The sequence below is a fragment of the Chaetomium tenue genome, assembly GCF_020726465.1.
Source record: "Chaetomium tenue strain MPI-SDFR-AT-0079 chromosome Unknown F5144scaffold_8, whole genome shotgun sequence".
Classification (NCBI taxonomy): domain Eukaryota; kingdom Fungi; phylum Ascomycota; class Sordariomycetes; order Sordariales; family Chaetomiaceae; genus Chaetomium; species Chaetomium tenue.
Genome location: NW_027117336.1, coordinates 770,881 through 789,718, shown reverse-complemented (window position 1 = coordinate 789,718; position 18,838 = coordinate 770,881). Strand labels below are relative to the sequence as shown.

At 57.7% G+C, this 18,838-nt stretch overlaps 9 protein-coding genes across 9 annotated transcripts; 6 read left to right on the top strand and 3 right to left on the bottom strand.

The window, feature by feature from the left end:
• Positions 1 to 37: 37 nt before the first annotated feature.
• F5144DRAFT_500026 (aldehyde dehydrogenase) lies at positions 38 to 1,515 on the top strand (the record flags this gene model as incomplete). Its single annotated transcript, XM_066786357.1, has 2 exons — positions 38 to 1,172; positions 1,232 to 1,515. 2 exons carry the CDS (start codon positions 38 to 40, stop codon positions 1,513 to 1,515), a joined length of 1,419 nt encoding a protein of 472 aa, XP_066638433.1.
• Positions 1,516 to 1,932: 417 nt separating this feature from the next.
• F5144DRAFT_587820 (uncharacterized protein) lies at positions 1,933 to 3,381 on the top strand. Its single transcript, XM_066789867.1, has 3 exons — positions 1,933 to 2,308; positions 2,416 to 2,727; positions 2,953 to 3,381. The coding sequence occupies exons 1-3, from the start codon at positions 2,122 to 2,124 to the stop codon at positions 3,087 to 3,089; spliced, it is 636 nt and encodes a 211-aa protein (XP_066638432.1). The 5' UTR covers positions 1,933 to 2,121; the 3' UTR covers positions 3,090 to 3,381.
• Positions 3,382 to 3,826: 445 nt separating this feature from the next.
• On the top strand, positions 3,827 to 5,551 carry F5144DRAFT_661665 (thiolase-like protein). The gene is made up of 2 exons (XM_066793304.1): positions 3,827 to 4,443; positions 4,551 to 5,551. The coding sequence occupies exons 1-2, from the start codon at positions 3,950 to 3,952 to the stop codon at positions 5,440 to 5,442; spliced, it is 1,386 nt and encodes a 461-aa protein (XP_066638431.1). The 5' UTR covers positions 3,827 to 3,949; the 3' UTR covers positions 5,443 to 5,551.
• Positions 5,552 to 6,950: 1,399 nt separating this feature from the next.
• Positions 6,951 to 7,964, top strand: F5144DRAFT_405623 (uncharacterized protein). The gene has a single exon (XM_066784889.1). It carries the CDS (start codon positions 7,044 to 7,046, stop codon positions 7,626 to 7,628), a length of 585 nt encoding a protein of 194 aa, XP_066638430.1. The 5' UTR covers positions 6,951 to 7,043; the 3' UTR covers positions 7,629 to 7,964.
• On the bottom strand, positions 7,963 to 9,114 carry F5144DRAFT_405622 (uncharacterized protein). The gene is made up of 2 exons (XM_066784888.1): positions 8,587 to 9,114; positions 7,963 to 8,239 (listed from the first exon to the last, which is right to left on the bottom strand). The coding sequence occupies exons 1-2, from the start codon at positions 8,993 to 8,995 to the stop codon at positions 8,112 to 8,114; spliced, it is 537 nt and encodes a 178-aa protein (XP_066638429.1). The 5' UTR covers positions 8,996 to 9,114; the 3' UTR covers positions 7,963 to 8,111.
• Positions 9,115 to 9,356: 242 nt separating this feature from the next.
• F5144DRAFT_587813 (uncharacterized protein) lies at positions 9,357 to 11,643 on the bottom strand. Its single transcript, XM_066789866.1, has one exon. It carries the CDS (start codon positions 11,420 to 11,422, stop codon positions 9,548 to 9,550), a length of 1,875 nt encoding a protein of 624 aa, XP_066638428.1. The 5' UTR covers positions 11,423 to 11,643; the 3' UTR covers positions 9,357 to 9,547.
• Positions 11,644 to 11,725: 82 nt separating this feature from the next.
• On the top strand, positions 11,726 to 13,125 carry F5144DRAFT_587809 (mitochondrial 37S ribosomal protein mS23). The gene is made up of 2 exons (XM_066789865.1): positions 11,726 to 12,463; positions 12,525 to 13,125. Exons 1-2 carry the CDS (start codon positions 12,072 to 12,074, stop codon positions 12,853 to 12,855), a joined length of 723 nt encoding a protein of 240 aa, XP_066638427.1. The 5' UTR covers positions 11,726 to 12,071; the 3' UTR covers positions 12,856 to 13,125.
• Positions 13,126 to 14,483, bottom strand: F5144DRAFT_587808 (oligosaccharide biosynthesis protein Alg14-like protein). The gene has a single exon (XM_066789864.1). It carries the CDS (start codon positions 14,204 to 14,206, stop codon positions 13,622 to 13,624), a length of 585 nt encoding a protein of 194 aa, XP_066638426.1. The 5' UTR covers positions 14,207 to 14,483; the 3' UTR covers positions 13,126 to 13,621.
• A 1,061-nt stretch (positions 14,484 to 15,544) lies between these two features.
• F5144DRAFT_634059 (Ima1 N-terminal domain-containing protein) lies at positions 15,545 to 18,238 on the top strand. The gene is made up of 4 exons (XM_066792568.1): positions 15,545 to 15,903; positions 15,966 to 16,784; positions 16,839 to 17,088; positions 17,129 to 18,238. The coding sequence occupies exons 1-4, from the start codon at positions 15,769 to 15,771 to the stop codon at positions 17,920 to 17,922; spliced, it is 1,998 nt and encodes a 665-aa protein (XP_066638425.1). The 5' UTR covers positions 15,545 to 15,768; the 3' UTR covers positions 17,923 to 18,238.
• The last annotated feature ends 600 nt before the right edge of the window (positions 18,239 to 18,838 follow it).

The window sequence follows — 18,838 nt, the reverse complement described above, 5'->3', positions numbered from 1 at the left end:
CATCACGAACCCAACCAACATCAGCGCACATCAGAAAATGCAACCCCAGTTCTACAACATCGTCAACGACGAGCTGCGCAGCAGCAAGGAGACGCACCGGGTAACCGACCCGCGAACAGAAGAAGAACTCTGGGACTGCCCCGTCGCAACCGCCGAGGACTTCGAAGATGCCGTCACCGCCGCACAGCAAGCCTTCACCAAATGGTCGCAGACCACCGTCCCCGAGCGCCAAGCCCTGCTCATCCAACTGGCCGACATCCTCCGCGCCAACGCCTCCGAGCTCGCCAGCATCCTCATGAAAGAAACCGGCAAGTCCAAAATCCTCGCCGACATCGACGTGCAGGCCAGCATCGCCCAATGCCTGTACTACTCCAAGACAGCCCTTGAAGACGAAATACAGCACGAAGACGCGCACTCCCGCGTCGTGGCCACGCACATCCCGCTCGGCACCGTCGCCGCCATCTGCCCGTGGAACTTCCCGCTGATCCTGTCCAACATCAAGGTGGTGTCGGCGCTGGTGACGGGCAACTGCGTGATCGTGAAGCCGTCGCCCAGCACGCCGTACGCGGTGATGCGGTGGGCGGAGCTGAGCCGGGGCGTGCTGCCGCCGGCGGTGTTTCAGGTGCTGAATGGGGGCGCGGAGTTGGGGGCCGCGATGACGGCGCATCCGGGAATTGCGAAGATCAGTTTTACGGGCACGATTGCCGTGGGGAAGAAGGTCATGACGGCGTGTGCGAAGACGCTGAAGAAGGTTACGCTGGAGCTGGCGGGGAATGATGCGTGTATTGTGTGTGATGATGCGGATTTGGATGTTGCGGTGCCGGCTGTTGCGAGTGGGGGGTTCTTTAACGCTGGTCAGGTGTGTGTTGCGAGTAAGCGGATCTATGTGCATGAGAGTATCTATGACAAGTTTTTGGACAGGTTGGTGGAGGTGGTGGAAAAGCAGTTTGCGATCCAGGAGGACGGGCTTGCGCCCAGTGTGTTTGGGCCGGTGGATAACCGCGTTCAGTATGAGGTCGTGAAGGGGATTATTGAGGATTGTAGGAATAAGGGGTACAAGATTGTCACGGGCGGCAAGACGGAGGAGGTCAAGGGGAAGGGGTTCTGGTTGCCGCCGACAATTGTGTCGAGGCCGCCTGAGGAGTCGTTATTGGTACAAGAAGAGCAGTTCGGTGAGTTTTTTCCGTCTCGTGCCCCTTTTGCTTTAGGTTTCTATGCTAACGCTGGTTAGGCCCCGTCCTACCCATCCTCTCTTGGTCTGATGAAGACGATGTCATCAAGCGGTCCAACCTCGCCAACGCCGGTTTGGGGGCGTCAGTCTACTCATCGGATTTAGCGCGAGCTGAGCGCATCGCGCGCCGGCTCGAGGCGGGCGGCGTTTGGATTAACCAGTTTGAGCGGCCCAACTTTGGCGCCTACTTCTCGGGCATCAAGGACAGCGGGTTCGGAGGTGAGATGGGCAAGCAGGGCTTGCTGTCGTATGCCTACACCAAGTGTTTGCACTTTCCCAAGTGAAGCCGCTTGGGGTGGTGTGGTGACGGCCTCGGGAACGTGATGTGGCGTTGTTAAGGTGTCATTCATTCTGGGATACTGTCATAGCTACCAGGCCATGGACAAAGGACTTTCATCCCACGTGCCGTATATCCAGGAAGCAGTCGTGGCGGTGACGAGAGGCTGGTAATACGATTGATTGGACGCGGCTGGTATCGCTGATCCCACACAAATGCAGAAAAGCTCGTAACAGAGACAAAGCCACGGCACGACGAAGTAAGGTGAAGTGGCCCGCTTGCATGCCTGGGAAGCCTGGCAGACCCGGCGGGGTTTTATAGGCCAGGTTGAATACGAGGTCATCGGGCAGTCGGCTGGGAATCGGCTCCTATCAGCGTCGAGCAGCTGCACGCCACAACCAGCTTTAGGGTTCTTGGCTCTGTGTGACATCAACGCCAACGGCACAGTGACGGCCCCCAGGTATAAGCTGGAGGATCTTCCTACCGCGAAGGCAACGATATAAATAATATAAATAAATAATTGACAGCCCGCCCATGCTGACATCAACTCTTTCATTTCGCCAACCCACATTTCCAACAACCGTAATTCCATAATTCCAAACAGATCTTCAAAATGAAGTTCACAACCTTCGCCACCCTCTGTCTCGGCGCAGCCCAGGCCCAGGCCGCGCAGTACACAGACTACTTCTTCCGCTATGCCGGCGGCAACGACATCACCAACGGCCAGCGCCTGCGCTCCAACAACTCCATCGACTTTTACTCACCCGGCGTAACCCAGCCACCATACAACCCCGAAGATCGTAAGCCAATAAAAACCACCTACCCAGTCTCATCTCACCCCCCAAGCATCAACATACACCTCACCACACCACACACCCCAATACGTACATACTAACACCCGCCCCAGATTTCATGCGCCTCACCACCAACGCAACCTCCTGCACCCCCCGCGCCATCCTCACCGTGGTCCCCACCAAACCCCACCCGCCCCCCGTCCCGGGGTACTACGGGCTGAGCGACCTGGAGGGGGTCGCGGACGCGTACCGACTGGTGTACACGTACCGGCTGGACGATGCGGGGGCCGGGTTCCAGTACACCGAGTGGCGGCTGCAGCGCACGGGCGAGGCGGGCAGGGTGCTGCTGCGGTATGCGGGGAAGGGGGAACAGTGGAAGTGGATTGCGGTGAGGGAGGCGAGTCAGCCGGGGGGGGTGGAGAAATGTGAGTTTTTCTTTTTTTTCTTGTTTTTGGTGGTGTTGGCGGTGTTGGTTTTATTCCGTGCTCCGGAGGGGTGTGGTAGCACGCGCCTTGAGAGATGGAGGATAGGGGACGGATGGGGTGCTGAGACAGGTTTCTCGTGCTTCCTTCGCTTTGCTCCCCGAGACTTCCGGCGTGAAGTTTACAGTACATACCACATGGATGGTCCGGCTAACAACGGTTTTCTAGGGGTCCCGTGGTATGTTAAGCGATCGGATGCCAACGCTGCGACTCTGGGCGAGTGGGATATTGAGGAGGTGGATTTGGAGCTGGTCCAAGCAACGGGCCCGGTAAACTCGCAGGCACCAGGGGGTGTCGAGGAGTAGGCGAGCTTCTATGGTCTTGGTGTTTCAGGCAGGGAGGTACACACTTAATTACCGCCCGAATTCTGGGTTACTGCGTGGATAGGAAGGCGGAGGCTAGCCAGAGTTGTTAGCAACCTCTTTCTGTTGTGAAACCCATCCTCAGGTTAGATAATCAGATGGAAATTGTAATTACCCATCCAACTCGATTCTTGTGGTAGCCGTATCGTGCCGGTTCCCGGGGCGCCGATTAATACTCCACTCCCCCCGGATTTGCGGAGCTCTCAGCGGCCTGCCAAGCCCCGACGTGATCCGGCAGCCGCCCGAGTTCATCACGGGGGAGACTATTATTGTTTCCATTCGAAATTACAAGACGTCAATTATCATTTCCAGATCCACCTGTCGGAACACCTCCTTTAGATCTACAATTATGTGTCAGGTAGTGATACTCCGAGTTGGAGGGTAACACAGTCCCGGCTTTCCGGAACTCGAAGGCAAGGCCTTGTTTTGTGGTTCAATCCCATGTGAATGGCGCCTCTTATTTAACTCCGAATATGACCCCTCTTTCCTCTCCTGGACTCGAGACGGTGGGTTGAACAAATGACAAATTTGGATCTTCTTTCGGCTGGTTTTCCATGAATCAGTGGCAAGCGGTTGTCGTGCCTCGGCATATCCGCTGCATCCCCGCATCTGGGCACTGGGGTACCGAGTGTGGGGAGCAAGTCCCCGGGACAGGGGTCTCAAAGCACATGGGACGGTTTCGAGATTTAAGACGAAGCTCTTTCCATCACCCGAACTAACCGGTATCGTCCCAACTTCAAACCATTGACTTGTATCGGGCTCGAAGTTCCACCCATCAACTTACACATATCATAACCACTACCATGGCGCCCAAACAGAAAGAGCCGTGCTACGTGCTCGGCGTGGGCATGACCAAGTTCATCAAGCCCCGCGGCAAGGTCGACTACACCGAGCTCGGCTATGAGGCCGGTATCAAAGCCATGCTGGACGCCCAGATCTCATACGACGACGTCGAGCAGGGCATCGCGTGTTACTGCTACGGCGACTCCACCTGCGGCCAGCGCGTCTTCTACCAGTTCGGCATGACCCAGATCCCCATCTACAACGTCAACAACAACTGCTCCACGGGCTCCACGGGTCTGGCCATGGGCCGCAACATGATCTCGTCCGGCGCCGCCGACTGCGTGCTGGTCGTCGGCTTCGAGAAGATGATGCCCGGCAGCCTGCAGAGCTTCTTCAACGACCGGGAATCGCCTCTCGGGACAACCTACGCCATGATGGCAACGACCAGGGGTCTTTCTAAGGCGCCCGGGGCCGCGCAAATGTTCGGCAATGCCGGGCGCGAGTACATGGAGAAGTCAGTCACCTCCAACCCCGTCTTACCTCTTACCTCCCTCCTTTTTTTAAACCCCTTTTCACCTCTCTCTTTCACCTCCCCCAACCCACCCTAACAACCCCCCTCAGATACGGCGCCACCCCCTCCGACTTCGGCGAGATCGCGCGCATCAACCACGCGCACAGCGTCAACAACCCCTACTCGCAATTCCAAGACGTCTACACGCTCGAGCAGATCATGGCCTCCCCCGCCATCCACTCCCCGCTCACCAAACTACAATGCTGCCCGACCTCCGACGGGGGCGCCGCGGCGGTCCTCGTCTCGCAGTCCTTCCTCGACGCGCGCCCCCACCTGCGCGACCAGGCGGTGCTGGTCGCGGGCCAGTGCATGGCGACGGACGCGCCGTCGCTGTTCTCGCAGAGCGCGATCGATCTGGTCGGGCGCGAGATGACGGAGCGGGCGGCGGGGGTGGCGATGGCGGAGGCGGGCGTGGGGCCGGGGGATTTTGCGGTTTGCGAGTTGCATGACTGCTTTAGTGCGAATGAGATGTGTTTGTTGGATGCGTTGGGTCTGTCGGAGCCTGGGCGGGCGCATGAGCTGGTGCGGGCGGGGGGCATTACGTACGGCGGGAAGGTGGTGGTCAATCCGAGTGGGGGGTTGATTTCGAAGGGCCATCCGCTGGGTGCGACGGGCATTGCGCAGTGTGCGGAGCTGGTGTGGCATCTGAGGGGTTGGGCTAATAACAGGGCGGTGCCGCATACCAAGTATGCGTTGCAGCATAACCTGGGGTTGGGCGGTGCGGCCGTGGTGACGGTTTATAGGCGGGCTGATGGGCAGGAGGCTAAGGTTGTGGACTCGGCGGTTGTTGGGAAGGTGAACAAGCAGGGGTATAATCCGGCGGTGGAGGCGCGCGGGTTCACGGCGGAGCAGGCTCAGAGGGTGAGGAGTAAGGATAAGACGCATGAGTTTGCCATGACGGCGACGCTGCCCATGATGAAGGCGGCGCAGGCGAAGGTGTAGGCGGTGTATGGGGTTTCCGGGGGGTTGTAGTGTAATGGCTGCTGTGGTGTATGTAGTATTATTATGGATCAAATGTTCTCTAAGCAGTTTGTGTGTTTCTTGGTCTCTAGATGATTATGGCTACGTACTCGATGGTATGTTGTGTCCAAAACCTCCACCAAGGTCTTGGAGTGATTTGTTTCTCATCCTCGAACTTGCCTGAAGTGACGTGACGACCATGCCACTCGCCAGGCTCCGCGTGATCTATTTCCAATTGCATCGATGTTCTGCTCGTCCGTCAAACGTATACCATCGGTTGGGTCAGCGCTCTGACTCCTTCCCAAAATACCTGTTGAGACTTGACAGCTTGGAGATCGTCAGGTGTCCGCAAGCTATACCCGTTCTCATGTAACGCGGCATTGCCGATCAAGAATACTATTCCTTTCAACCTCTGGCCAGACACAGCGCTAAAACATTGAACCGGGCTTAAAAACTCGGCCCAGTCAAGCTCAACCTGGAAGTTGTGATGGAGAGACAACCGAGGGAGGTGCAAGTCCCGGCTTGGCAGGTACGTTGTGTGTGTTGTGGGGCCGTGCGCTGTCTGAGATTGTTCCATTTAGCTTCGATCGGATGATCACACACTTCCAAACATCAAGATGGCAGGAACCAGCCCCGGCCAATTCATGCGTTGCTCGGCGGCAAGCCCGAAAAGTCGGGTTGTGGCTCTTTCCCGCTGTGATTCGTTGTCCCTTCGGCTGCCTTCCATTTGGCCACTTTCCCAATGCACCAACCAGTTGCTGCTTTCTTCCCCATTCATGGTTTTGGTGGCAGCATCTCATCTGAGACCTCGCCCAATCCCACCTCACAACCTCACTCCTTCTCGCTTCACGCCTCGTTTGCTTTGGATGGGGCGATCGGCCCATCGCACCACGTTTCACGGCCGGCCCGCCTCCAATGACAGACCGTTCCAGTGGTGACCAGCAATGGCAGCTGTTTCTCTGTTGCCGAACCGCATGATTAAGCCCGCATTTACACGGAGCCGACGGCTCTTTTCGAGTATCTGCTGTTGGTGATTTTGCGGACCACTCATTGACGGCCACTTTTCTGCTTCCGTGTCATGATCGCCGTTCTTTGTTTTCTCATTAGCCTATTCCATAGTTATTTCCTCCGTCGCCCGTTTAGTTGTGCCCGGAGCGCTGATCAATATGAGGTGTTCCAAGTCCAGGTTGATGGTTCGAAGCATTCTTTCTTGGGTGTGCCCCCCACGGCGTTTGCCGTAACACCCCCTTGACTAGCCCAGACTGGACCTGGGACACGCCTAGGCAAGCCACATGCCTCCCCGGAACCATACTCCCTAGCCTCTGGTAGGAACTCCTCCGTGGTTTCGGAACCCGCTCTCATCAGCCATGTTGGCTGCCCACACCCTTTAGCCGTCATTCTCGGCGAGGCCGTCCCTCCAGCCGCCCGCCTTGCCGGGCCAGCCTTAAGATCTGAGGGACCGCCCCACCGCGAGCACCCCCTCCTTGTCCCCTGTCTAGTTTATTCATCCTCCATTCTTCTGGCGACCCGGTACGATGAGAGGTTGTCGAGTCTAGATGTTCTAGTCCTCCTCCTCCACCAACATGGCTGACCCAGCAGTCGATCTCTCCCAAGGGCCGGTCCTTCTCTCCTTCTCTCTAGCCACGGCAAGCTTTGCCCTGGCGACGACTATTGTTCGCTTCTACGTCCGGCGGGGTATCCACGGCGGTTTTGGGGTCGACGATTATACGAGCGGCGTGGCAACAGTGAGTTTGGCGGACGGAAGGAAGGAAAGAAGTCGGAATTCTAACCCAAACCAGGTAATAGCACTGATCGCGACCATCTTTGGCATTCTCGAAGGCACCGCACCGGACGGGCCACGGGCCTTGCAGTTTAATGTGATAGGGCAGCCATGGTACCTCGTCAGCGTCACTCTCAGCAAGATCTCGATATGCTTCTCTTTTATGGACCTTCTGAGGAGGGCGCGGCAGTGGCGGATTCTACTGGCTGGCCTGATCGTGTTGATGGCCGCCATCAACCTGGCCTTTGCGCTGGTCGTGTACCTCCAGTGTCAGCCGTTGAAGAAGGCGTGGGATCCGTCAGTGGCTGGTAGCTGCTCAGATCCGAACATACAGGTCCATTTTGGCTACGCGCAAGGCGGTAGGTTTTATCTTCTTGCTTTACTCTGAACATAGCTAAAGGTCTCAGCTTTTTCGGTATTCTCATGGGTTTTCCTCGCCCTCTTCCCAATGTTGATCATACGTGACATTGCCCGCGGCGGCGAACCCGCCTGGCCGTTGTATGTCACCTCGGTGTTGAGTTTTGTGTAAGCGACCAACCCTGACAACGCTCATCTACTTCTCCCACTAACTCACCCAGCTCGGGAATCTTCGTCATCGTCCGAACCGCCCAAACATCACAAACCACCGGCGCCACCATCTACACCATCCACTTCTTCTACGCCTCCCTAATGGCCAAGTAAGCCCTATCTCTCCCCCCATCCTCCTTTCCCCCCACAGCCACCACCCAAACTAACCCAGCCCCCCTTTCACAGCCTTGAACAAAACCTCGCCCTATCCTCCTCCAACCTCCTCACCCTCGGCGCCCTCTTCTCCCCCACCACTACAACCACCTCCACCTCAACCTCAACAACAACAACAACCTCCTCCTCCTCAACCCGCCGCCGAAACAGCACCCGCAAACCCCGCCGCCGCGACCCCTACGGCTCGTCCTCCTCTGCCAGCACTACCCGCCTCAGCGCCAAATCCGCTGGGAAACGGGTCCTGACCAGTGTTAGCAGCTTGCGCAGTATCACGCGGCCGGATACGCCGGACTCGGAGTCGGGGGTGGGGAGGGTGAGTTCGAGAGCGAGTTCGAAGCGGTCGGCGCGGCGGGTTGAAGATGGGGGGAGGGGTGGTAGCAGTGGGGATGGGGGTGGTGGGGGTGGGGAGATTGAGAGGAAGAGGAGTACGCATTTGATTATTGAGGGGCCCGGGGTGAGGGGTGGTGATGGTGAACGGGGTGTGGTGGGGGAGGAGTATGATTTGGGGGAGAGGAGGGGTGAGGGTGGGTATTATAGTAGTAGTGAAGGGGAGGAGGAGGATTATGGGAGTGATATGGGCAGTGATATTGATCTGGAGGCGTGGCCGCGCGGGATTATCAAGACGGTTAGTGTCGAGGTTGTGGAGGAGGTTAATGAGGAGTATGTTGCTGCGGTCGCTGCTGCGGCGGCGGCGGCAGCTAAGAAGGGGGAGGGTAATGCTAATGTTGCGGGGGATAAGGCGGTCGGAGGGAGTAGTGGGAAGGGGGTGGGGAGGAATAGCACGATGGTCACGCCTGGCGTGGTGGGCGTGAGGCAGCCGAGGGGGGGTGTGGGAGTAGGGGGTGAGAGTGTGGATCGGGTGAGTGGTGGAAGTGTGATTGAGCAGGACTGGGAGGCCATGCTGAGGGCTGGGCCGCCCAGATAATGGTTCTTTTGTTCTGTTTTTCTTTTTTTTTTTTTTGGTGCTTTCCTTTTCCATTTTGGCGCGGCGGAGCTGGCGGGTTGGCGCTTCATCCCTTACTCGGGCCGTTCATTCTTTTAGACAGGTTGGCTGCTTGGTCGTTTAGTCGTTTAGCGAGGCGTTGGCAGAGGCTGTCACCATTCCGGCGTACTGAAGGATGGTAACATTGGGCGAGGGAAAAGCGAGGTATTTTTCATTCGTTTTGGATGCCTTGGTCATGCATCAGGGACTGAGATAGATATATCAATGTACGATTATATCGTTTATCCTCCTTTCGTGACCTATCATTCTGCTACTGGTTTTTTGTGATTGTGAAGGGCATGGTTTTGTCGTCTAGAACAGCAGATGTGCGTCGTGAATAGAGCGAGAGTGGCCAAGGGCACTTCGATAGAAACAACAAGCTGTATCCCAATGGTCATCTCATCGGATCGATTGTGCCCCATCTATCACGCTGCATCTACGGTACATCATATGTGAGTATATCTCACTATCATACAAATTGCCCCAGCCTAGGGGTCATTCCCAATGCAAATCAACCAGCCCCTATATACATACCCCTACCCAGTCGTGTCAACTTGCCCAGCCACGCTCCGCTCATCAACCCTCTATTTATTAACAAGGTTACTCAAAAAATCAATCATAAACTGCTCTTCAGCCTCATTCAAGCTCCACCGCGCCTTCAACGCATCATACACGGTCAGCGTCCGTTGTCTGGTCGAGCACCGCGCGAAGGCCCGCAGGGCCCACATGGCCAGCCAGGTCTTGATCTCGAGCCCCGCGGCGCCCGAGTCGACGGCGTCGAGCAGGGCGTTCCAGATGCCGGTCAGGCGCCGCTCGCTCCAGGCAGAGCGCGGGTAGCCGCCGTGGTGGGCGAAGCCCTTGAACAGCGCCAGGAAGATGGCGTGGTGCAGCGGGATCTTGAAGAACTTCATCTCGTCGATGAAGGCGGCCGCCTTGGCGAGGTCGCCGCACTTCACGCCGTAGTGGTTGACCAGGATGCGGTAGGTCTGCAGGTCCGGGGAGAGGAGGGTCATGCCCTGCAGCGCAGCGCGGGAGGAGGGGTTGCGCCGGCCGATCTTGGCGAACATGACGAGAGCCTGGGTGATGGCGCGGTCTGATGGAATCGTGCGCACGGGGATGTTGCTGCCGTCGGTCTCTTTCTCTAGGGTGGCCGCCTTCATGCGCTCGTAGAGCTGCTCGGCGGGGCCTTCCTCCCCCGACCGCAGTAGGCCACCGATCATCGCGTTGAGTACGACGGTGTCGATCATCTCGCCGGCGTTGACCATCTCCCGGTAGGCGGCGCGCATGCCGCTGGTCTCGTTCTTGAGGCCGAAGAAGTGGATGAGACTGGTGTAGTGGTAGCGGTTGTAGTAGTGACCCCGGGATTCCATCTCGCGGTAGATCATCTCGGCCAGGGTAAAGTTACCGGCCTTGCAGGCGACGTCGAAGAGGATATTGAAGGTCACGTTGGTGGCCTTGATGCCGGCGTCGACCTCCATCTCGCGCCAAAGCTTGAGAGCAGCCTCGACCTCGGTTTCGGTCACGGTGCCTACGTATTTGCTGGCAAAAGCAATGGCGCAGTTCCACTCGGCACTTGTCAGGGGGATACCCGTGTTCTTGACGTCGGCGATGATTTCAAAGTACCGCAGCATAGATGCCATGTCCCGCTCGTCGGGCTGGCCAAGAGTGCGCAGCAGCTGGTGGCGGAACCGGGCGTGGAGGTAGAGCATGCGGGGCTCGGGAAGGCGCTGGTAGACTTCGTAGATGTGATCGAGGTCGGCCTTGTGAGGGCTCCTGAGGCGGCTGAGCACGGCAAAGCGGAGCTCCCAGAGGGTTGTGCGCTCCGCCTCGCCGCCCTCGATCACCTGCTCGAGACTTGGAAATTCGAAGTCCTCGCTGGTGCGCGCAAACGTGAACTTCTGGGTGTCTGGCTGAGCATAGCCGCGCATGTACGGGTCGCGAAGGTACTGAATGTAGTCATCGACGGTGCCAATCTCTTCGGCATCGTAGGGGTCGATAAGGGCGAGCAGCTCCTTCTTGGAGAAGCTGCGCCGTGGCCGTAGCTGGGGCGAGGGTGGATTGGGGGTGGTGGGTTCGTCTGGGGGAATGTCGTCGTCGAATTCTGGGCCGATAAAGGGTTCGAGAGGGGGCTCGGTGACTGCAGCGGTATGGTTTACCCTGGAGGCGGGTATGGAGGGCCTGGAAGGGCTACCAAAGCGGGTACGGGAGACTCGGAGGACCGGGAGGGTCAACAGCGGGCGACGTCGTGGTACGGAGGATCTGGACCGGGGAGTCGTGGTGCCGATGGTACGTCTTGGGGTACAGCCGCTATGGGAGGCTTGCACAGGCCCTCCGCCGGGGCTATGAGCAAAGACGGGAAGGGATGTGGCGGCGGCAGACCGGTTCGACGACAGCGACGGACGGTGCAGAAAGAGGATCGCGCCGCATATCGACCCGTCTATTCGGCTGGAGACTCTCATGAGCTGTCGTCCAACATTGTGGCCTGCCGTAAGCCCAGCCTCTCGCCCCCGGTTTTGCAGCCGGATTCGCCGTTCGGGGGAGGGGCGTGAGGGATGCGAGGGAGGGCGTTGATGTCGTCGGTTCGGGCCGCTTTTTTGATACGGCGAGAAAAAGTCAAGTTGGCGGGGAGCCTATCGCCGCAACTACGGGGCGCCGAGCGCCCGCGCCGCAGGGTTTCAGTGGGCGAGGGACCCAGGCTTGGCATCCATCCAAGCTCAAGTTAAATTCCGTGAACCAATTGAACCAATGGGATTAACGGGACAATTTTTGACCGGGTTCAACTCTAGCACCCCCGCTAGATGCGGCTCAAGCTGGAAATTTTGGGCCCTGGCAGGCAGTGGAAGAAGCCGCAGAGCTCCACATCTATCAACGATCTGAAAGTCACTTCGAACGGCGGCGTGGCTCTCGGAGAAGAGGGAACGAACGGGAGAACGAGGCCAACCAAGCACATATGGTGCCATTGGAAACGATCTACGATTTCTAGTCGACTCAACCGGGAGCCCATCAACGAAGTTTGTCGAACCCCCCCCTTCGAACAAACCCCTCCCCACCTCGAATCTCGACAAACACCCCGAACTCGAAGCCGAAGCCGAAGCAAAAATCCCCAAAATGGTCCGCGGCCGCCAATTCCTCGCGGCGCGCGTCTACGACACCGCCCGGGCCGGCATGGGCAGCACCATCATCCAAAATACACGCCCCAATGTCCCCATGTGGTTAAACGCGCTGGACCACATCCCGCCGGCCGAGGTGCTCACGCGGCCGTACCCGACCCAGCACACTGAACCCAAGGACCGCGGGCGGGCGGCCCAGCGGCCACGCAACCTGTTCCGGCCGACCAAAATTGTGCACCCGGAGGACCAGCTGCGACAGCAGTTCTACCGCGACCACCCGTGGGAGCTGGCGCGGCCCAAGCTGGTGCTCGAGCTGGACGGGCAGGACGCAAGGCGCCGTGACTGGAGCAAGGGGCTGCGCCAGCCGGGGATGGCGTTGAGTGGTGAGAGGTAGGGCTGCTCACGGTTGCTATGACGATGTTTGGAGAAGGGAGTACTAACAGCTTCATAGTGTGGTGCAACGCCAGCTCTGGTATATGGAGGTCCGGGGCTTCTCCAAGGCGAAGGCGTACGATGTTGCCCGCAAGGAATTCTACAAGCTGCGGCAACAGGAGGAAATTGAGCGCAGGGTAGCGGTGGAGGAGGCTCGCATGTACGGTGCCTACTTCGGCAAGAACAACCTGCAGGTCGGCATGGATCTCGAGGACGCCGCATACGAGCAGTGGAAGAAGTGGGCCACCATCGAGATCAGCAAGCTCGAGGCCGAGCGTACCGCTGCCTACGCCAACGTTGTTGATACGGTGTCAGAACCGGCCGAGGACGAGGACGAAGAACTGTTGTAAGAGAGCGGGAGCTGAGGCGGGGGTCGGGTTCAAGAGCTGCCTGGGCTGGCAGGCTGCTCGTGTACACTTGTATAAAAGCATTTACGGAAAAATAGACGCATGTACACATCTCCGGGGTCCCTTGGGTGGGTTTCGGGTAATTACCTTTTGGTTGCCAGATTGTAATACATTCACGGTGTGCTGTCGCTCCCATCCTGGCACCCCCCGAGCCAGTTCTTTGTCCTTCTAGTCGTATGGATCTTCTGGGCATCCTGAAGGGAACAAGTACCAAGACGATAAAACGGCTCCAGGACTTCCCCAGAGCCCAGTCATAGCCATTAGTTGAGAAATAATGTGCTTGGATTCGGGGTCTTGGGTCATGATGGCGGGTGGCAGCGGGGTGGGATGTGCGGCAACACTTGGCAGCCACTTAACTGAGGCGTGCACGCGTTAAAGTCTAGGTTGGGCGCCCCACGGCGCAGGCTCTAACTATATATACAAGGGGCTTCTTCTGAGCTTCAGATCCCATTCCCTTATAAGTCGTTTTTCATGCGTCAAAATCCACCCAATATGTGCAGAATCATGATCACGCCAACCCGTGCAAACCCCGACCCAACAGACTAACGCACTAACTTGTCTGGCATGCCCTCCTACACATCCGCTTGCCCCCCCTGCTGCGTCGGCTCTCGCCCCTCTTGCTGCCGCCCATCCCCCCCTCCCGCGGCGGGTCCCGCAAGCCCAAGCGATCCAGCACCGACACCATCGGCGGCCACGACACCTCAGGCTGCTAGCCCGGCGGAGCCAGGCGAGCCGCAACCTGCCCCACATACACCGCCCCGGGCGTCCTCTGCGCCAACTCCTCGTGCTGCACGCAGAACATGTCGGCGACGCCCGACCACAGGAACAGGCGGCCGGTGAGGCTGAGCGAGCGGCAGCGGGCCCACGACTCGACGTACACCATCTTAAGGCGGTCCTGCGGGACGAGGTAGCAGAGCTTGAGGAGGTGGGCGACCAGGCACACGATGAAGCCCGTGGCCGGGCCGTTGGTGATGATGACGTGCGGGTACTTGAACGGGTTGCCCGGGTGGCGCTCGGCGTAGCGCACGTCGGGCTCGCGCGTCAGGGCGTTGATGGCGTGGATGGCGGTCTGCAGGCAGGTGAAGGGGGCGGTCCAGAAGGGCTGGTGCACGCGCCGGGCGCGCGGGACTTGGAAGGCGTCGAGCGTGCCGGCGCGGTCGTCGGGGAAGCAGCGCTTGATGAGGCATTCTAGTTTGATGACGCGGTTGAGCGAGTCTTGGTCGCCGGTGGTGACGAGGTAGCGGCGGTGGGCGTTGGCTTGGGGGACAAACTTCCGCTTGATGGTCTCGAGCATCTCCGAGGTGTGCCCGCCCGAGCCGAGGATGTAGAGGAAGTAGACCGCCGGGAGCCCGGTTGTGTTGGGCGTCGACGGGTCTCGCCGGCTGATCCATCGCCGGCCTGTTTGTGGAAGGGGCCGCTGGTGCCGGAGGGAGATGTGCCGCCACTGGGGTCGTCAGTATTTGTTGGTGACGGTAGCAGGATGAAACGTACGACAACGAAGGTGACCAAGCCGGTAATTATGGCAGTGATCGAAGACCAAGTGAGGAGAAAAAAGCCAGCGATCGAGATCACGCCGATGACGGCGAATCCCAGGTAGACGAAAAAGGCGAAACGGTCGGGGCCAAAGTCCTCGATCATTTCACGAATAAGCCTCTCCATTTCAGCCTCGGGATTTACAATCGACACTGAGGACTGTAGATCTGAGCTCCCCTTTGCAATGTCGATATTGGCTGGCCTGGTCTTGTTGTCGGGTTTGTGTTGGAAGGGTTGTAAACCTGCCAGTTCCTCACCATCTGCATTTCTCTTCTCCTGGCACATGGCATGGTTGCCTGTGCCCGCGATATTATGCGGGTCCATTGTGTGTTTCGTGATTTGTGATATCGAAACCTGACCGGCAATCATGTGAGTCGTGACCGGCCTGTGCAGCGAACGAAACCTGCTCTGGCGTGTAACTTTTTCTCAATGTTGACGTTGAGCACTGTGTTAAGGGGCGGGCTCAAGGGTAGCCACTAGAACGCTGGAAGGTTCCCAGCAACCACTGAATTTAGACCACTGGGAATGAAGGTGAGAAGTATTGAAGCTGACAAAGATAGCCAACGGACAAATCAACGATATAGGAGCTTTATGTTTGAGACTGATTGTGATTCTGGTATGGAGGTTTCCAGATGTTGCTACAGAAAGATTATTATTATGGATGCAAATATTATGCGTGTAATCTAGAATAAGGTATCTCACCTTGCACATTCACTTCCAGGACTTTGTGGTTCTGCCGGTGTTAATCAACAATGAAGCATTCTGTTATCTTTTGAAAGAATGAATGAATTACATGTTGCGTTGCTTGAGCATCGGGTTTCGAATGAGAAAAGGCTGGAAGTTCGATGATAAATGCGAGCCTTTTATAAACACCGGAGAATGTCAGAATTGGAATGAGAGGCTGTAAAGAAAGACAAAGAGGGAGACCAGCCTGAGTGGTTGTCGTGTGAATGATGGAGAGGTTGAGGGAAGTGGTTCGGGAGGTGAAGCCAGGTGGTAATTATTCTTGTATTCATACGGTACTTGCATACAGATGGATACAGTGCCTTGCATGTGGCTCCTTCAGAACAAAGAGCCTCGACCAGGTTGTTGAATCCACATTGAAACAACAACCAATGGCAGCGATGGTGTGGTGACGCAGCAAGGGGTGACGCATGGAAAACACGACCGCCCGGCAGAATCTTGGGCCTGGAAAGCGCCGGAACATAGCAACAAGGCCACGAACAATCAATATTTGTGTGGTGGTGGCCTACAAATATTATCGACGCGTGTCCCACTGAGCAGCCGGCCTGCGATGCTCGTTTTCTCGGCAACATTATCAAAATGTCGCGACTCTATCGCGCCCGCAACCGCTACCTCAGCTGCTTCTATTGTGGTCGCAAGAACTCGACCCGATACGACGGCAAGACGCGCCGATTCGATTGCCCCTTTTGCGACGCCACCAACTACCTAGATGAGGTATGTGTTCTAGTCCAGCCATGTACGGCGATGAAGAGAATTATGTTGCTAACTGCCAGCAGAATGGCGACATCACCGACCCGCCCGTCGCGACCGAGAAAGAAGCCACCCCCCTCCATTACGCCGTGCCGCGCCCCTCGTCTCCAACCTCCAGTCAAACTAGCGACGCCATATTCTGCGCAAAATGCCTGAAGAACCAGCATCTGTTGAGCGCGTCCCTCGCGCAGTACCTACCCGACCCCGACGACCCTGACTACGCCGAGCGCGAGAAGGGCCTCTACCGGTTCCGCAAGAACCAAGAACGTCTTTACCCCCAGATATGCGAGGAGTGTGAGCCCCGAGTGCGCCGGCGTCTCGAGCAGTCTGCCTACACGGCGAAGACAGATCTGTTGCGACGCATGCTCGATCGCAGCGCCAGCGACAGGCGCAGTGCCACAACACAGGGCTGGTTGGAGGCGTTCAATACGGTGGGGAAGTGGCTGTGGATTTCCGGACATGTGCTACAGCTGGTATGGCACGCCGTTGTGGTGCACAGTTTGCTGTTGCAGTATTTTGTCTGGGCAGGGGTGGACGATAGTTTGTCGACCTTCCGGCTGCTTAGGACATGCGGGCCACTGGTGGGCAGGCTCCCGTCCGCGGACCGGCTGCTGAGATGGAGCATTCTTGCCACTGTTTTTGGTGTGTGGTGGAATCCGCGCTTTACCCAGATATTTAGGGGCTTCACCAGACACATCAGTGGAATCTCCCAATGGTACATTTTCCAGGCCATGGCCGTCATCTTCCGCTTTTGCCTGCAGAGGGTAGACTTGACGACGCCCAACCCATTACTGCTGAACACCCAAACAGCCGGACACGCTATCGCCGTGGCATTGGCCTTCCTAGTAAGCTTTATCCCCCACATAAAACCCCATGTACCCCTTGCTCACCAACTCTAGCTATTCACCCTTGGCCCGCGCTCCATCCGAATCAACATGGCGCCCCTCTTCGGCGCGTCTCCGAACCAACCCCTCCACGACACACACGAACCACCCCCCTCCGCCTCAAACACCCGCCTCGAAGAAACAAAATCCATAGCCGACCTCCTCGACGAGATCTCGCGCTCCCCGACCTCGACCACACCACCCTCCCCAACCCTCGACCTCTCCCCCTCCATCCCCAAACGCCACACCAACTTCCTCCCCATGGGTCACGCTCACACCCAAGCCGCCCAAACCCTCACCGCCAGCCTCCAACAAATCGACGACCTCCACCTCCACCACCCCCATCCCCACCAACACGCCCCCTCCACCCCCCGACCCCGCTACCCCCCCCACCACCGAAGAAATGGACTGGTCCCCCACCCCCACCCTCCCAACCGCCCCAACCGCCCAATTCTCCTCCCCCCTCTCCACCACCACCACCACCCCCTTCACCCCAGCAGGCGACCCCCCCACCAGCACCACCACCTCCCGCCACCGCGCCTTCAACACCCGCGGCCAGCGCTCCACCCAAGCCTTCGGCCAGGCCCCCACCGAGCCCCGCACAGGGCCCTTCTGGTACCGCGTCCCGCCCGCCCCGACCACCCCGGCCCAGCGCGTGTTTAATCCGCCGAATCAGCCACGGTTGAGGGCTAGTCCGGTGGAGGCGCTGCCGCAGAGGTCGCCTGGGTTTGGGGTCGGGGGGGTGGGGTCGCCTTTTGGGTTTGGGTTGGGGGGGGGGAGGAATGGTGCTGGTAGGGGTGGTGGTGGTGGTAGTGGTGGTAATGGTAGTTCTGGTGGGGGTGGGGAGAGGGGGGGTTCGCCGGGGGGGCGGGGGCAGGTGGCGTTTGCGGAGCCGAGTTTTTTTGCGGAGGATGTGTTGAGTCGGGGTGTTGCGGGGAGGGATGAGGATGAGAGGCGGAATGATCCGAGGAATGAGCTGTCGGGGTTGTTTGGGGAGGGGTTTAAGCTGAGTGAGGAGGAGGTGAGAAGGAGGGAGGGGTGGTGGAAGCGCATGATTGGGGGTGGGGAGCAGGAGAAGAGTGCACAAAAGCGGGATTGACGGGAGTTGTGCGTTGCTTTGGAGGTGGCTGTTTTGTTTGCTTTTCCATGTGAGAGACGGATGGTTTTTTTGGGTTGTTCATTCATTTAGACATTGGGGTATGGGGGTTTGCTGGATGAGCAACTACCTGCCTAACTATCTCCCTCATTTGGTTTTATTTGTTAGGGTCGGTTGTTTGGATGCATTGCATGGATGGCGGTAAATGTTGGGTTGAGCGAGGTAATCGCATGCATAAATAATCATAGATACTGATCACCAATGACACACATATCCCAAGTTTTTTTTTTGAAATCAAAAGGGAGCAGCAACCTGTCCGTGGTTAAAAAAGAGCAAAATGGCAAAAGCTCACCGGCCACCTCGCGGAGGTGGCCGGCTACGAAACCCCCGGGCAGGTTTTCTAACGCGCCGGGGCAGCGCCGAGTCTCGAACCCACGACCTCCCCGGTGGGAGAGGGTTCGAGGCTGCCCCGGGTGAACCACTTGACCACTGTCGAGTGGGCGGTGGTCCTTGTTGAAAACTGTCCTGTTGGAAGTTCTACATATACCCTGAAACCGGTGCGGGCGTCCCGTGCCAGGCACTAAGCCTGGGCACTCGGGGAGGAGAGGAGATCCGAGCTGGCCTTGATTACTCTCGTAACGGCGGTTGATAGCAAGTGAAGAACATCATCTATCGTCTTCTATCGTCTTCTTCCTCGGCCACTTTTCACATTTCGAAATAATGTCAACCAATTCCAACTCCCAATTCATCAACTCCTGAATTCAACACCTGAAATGCTATTTACCCTTTTGCTGCCAAGACCTCGACCACTTCATAGCAAGGCATTGGCAAGTAGATGCCCATGCCTCAATCCCTAAATCCAAACAATTCCAAACCAATGTTTTCCAACATTCCAAGTCCCAACCTTCCAACCCAACCA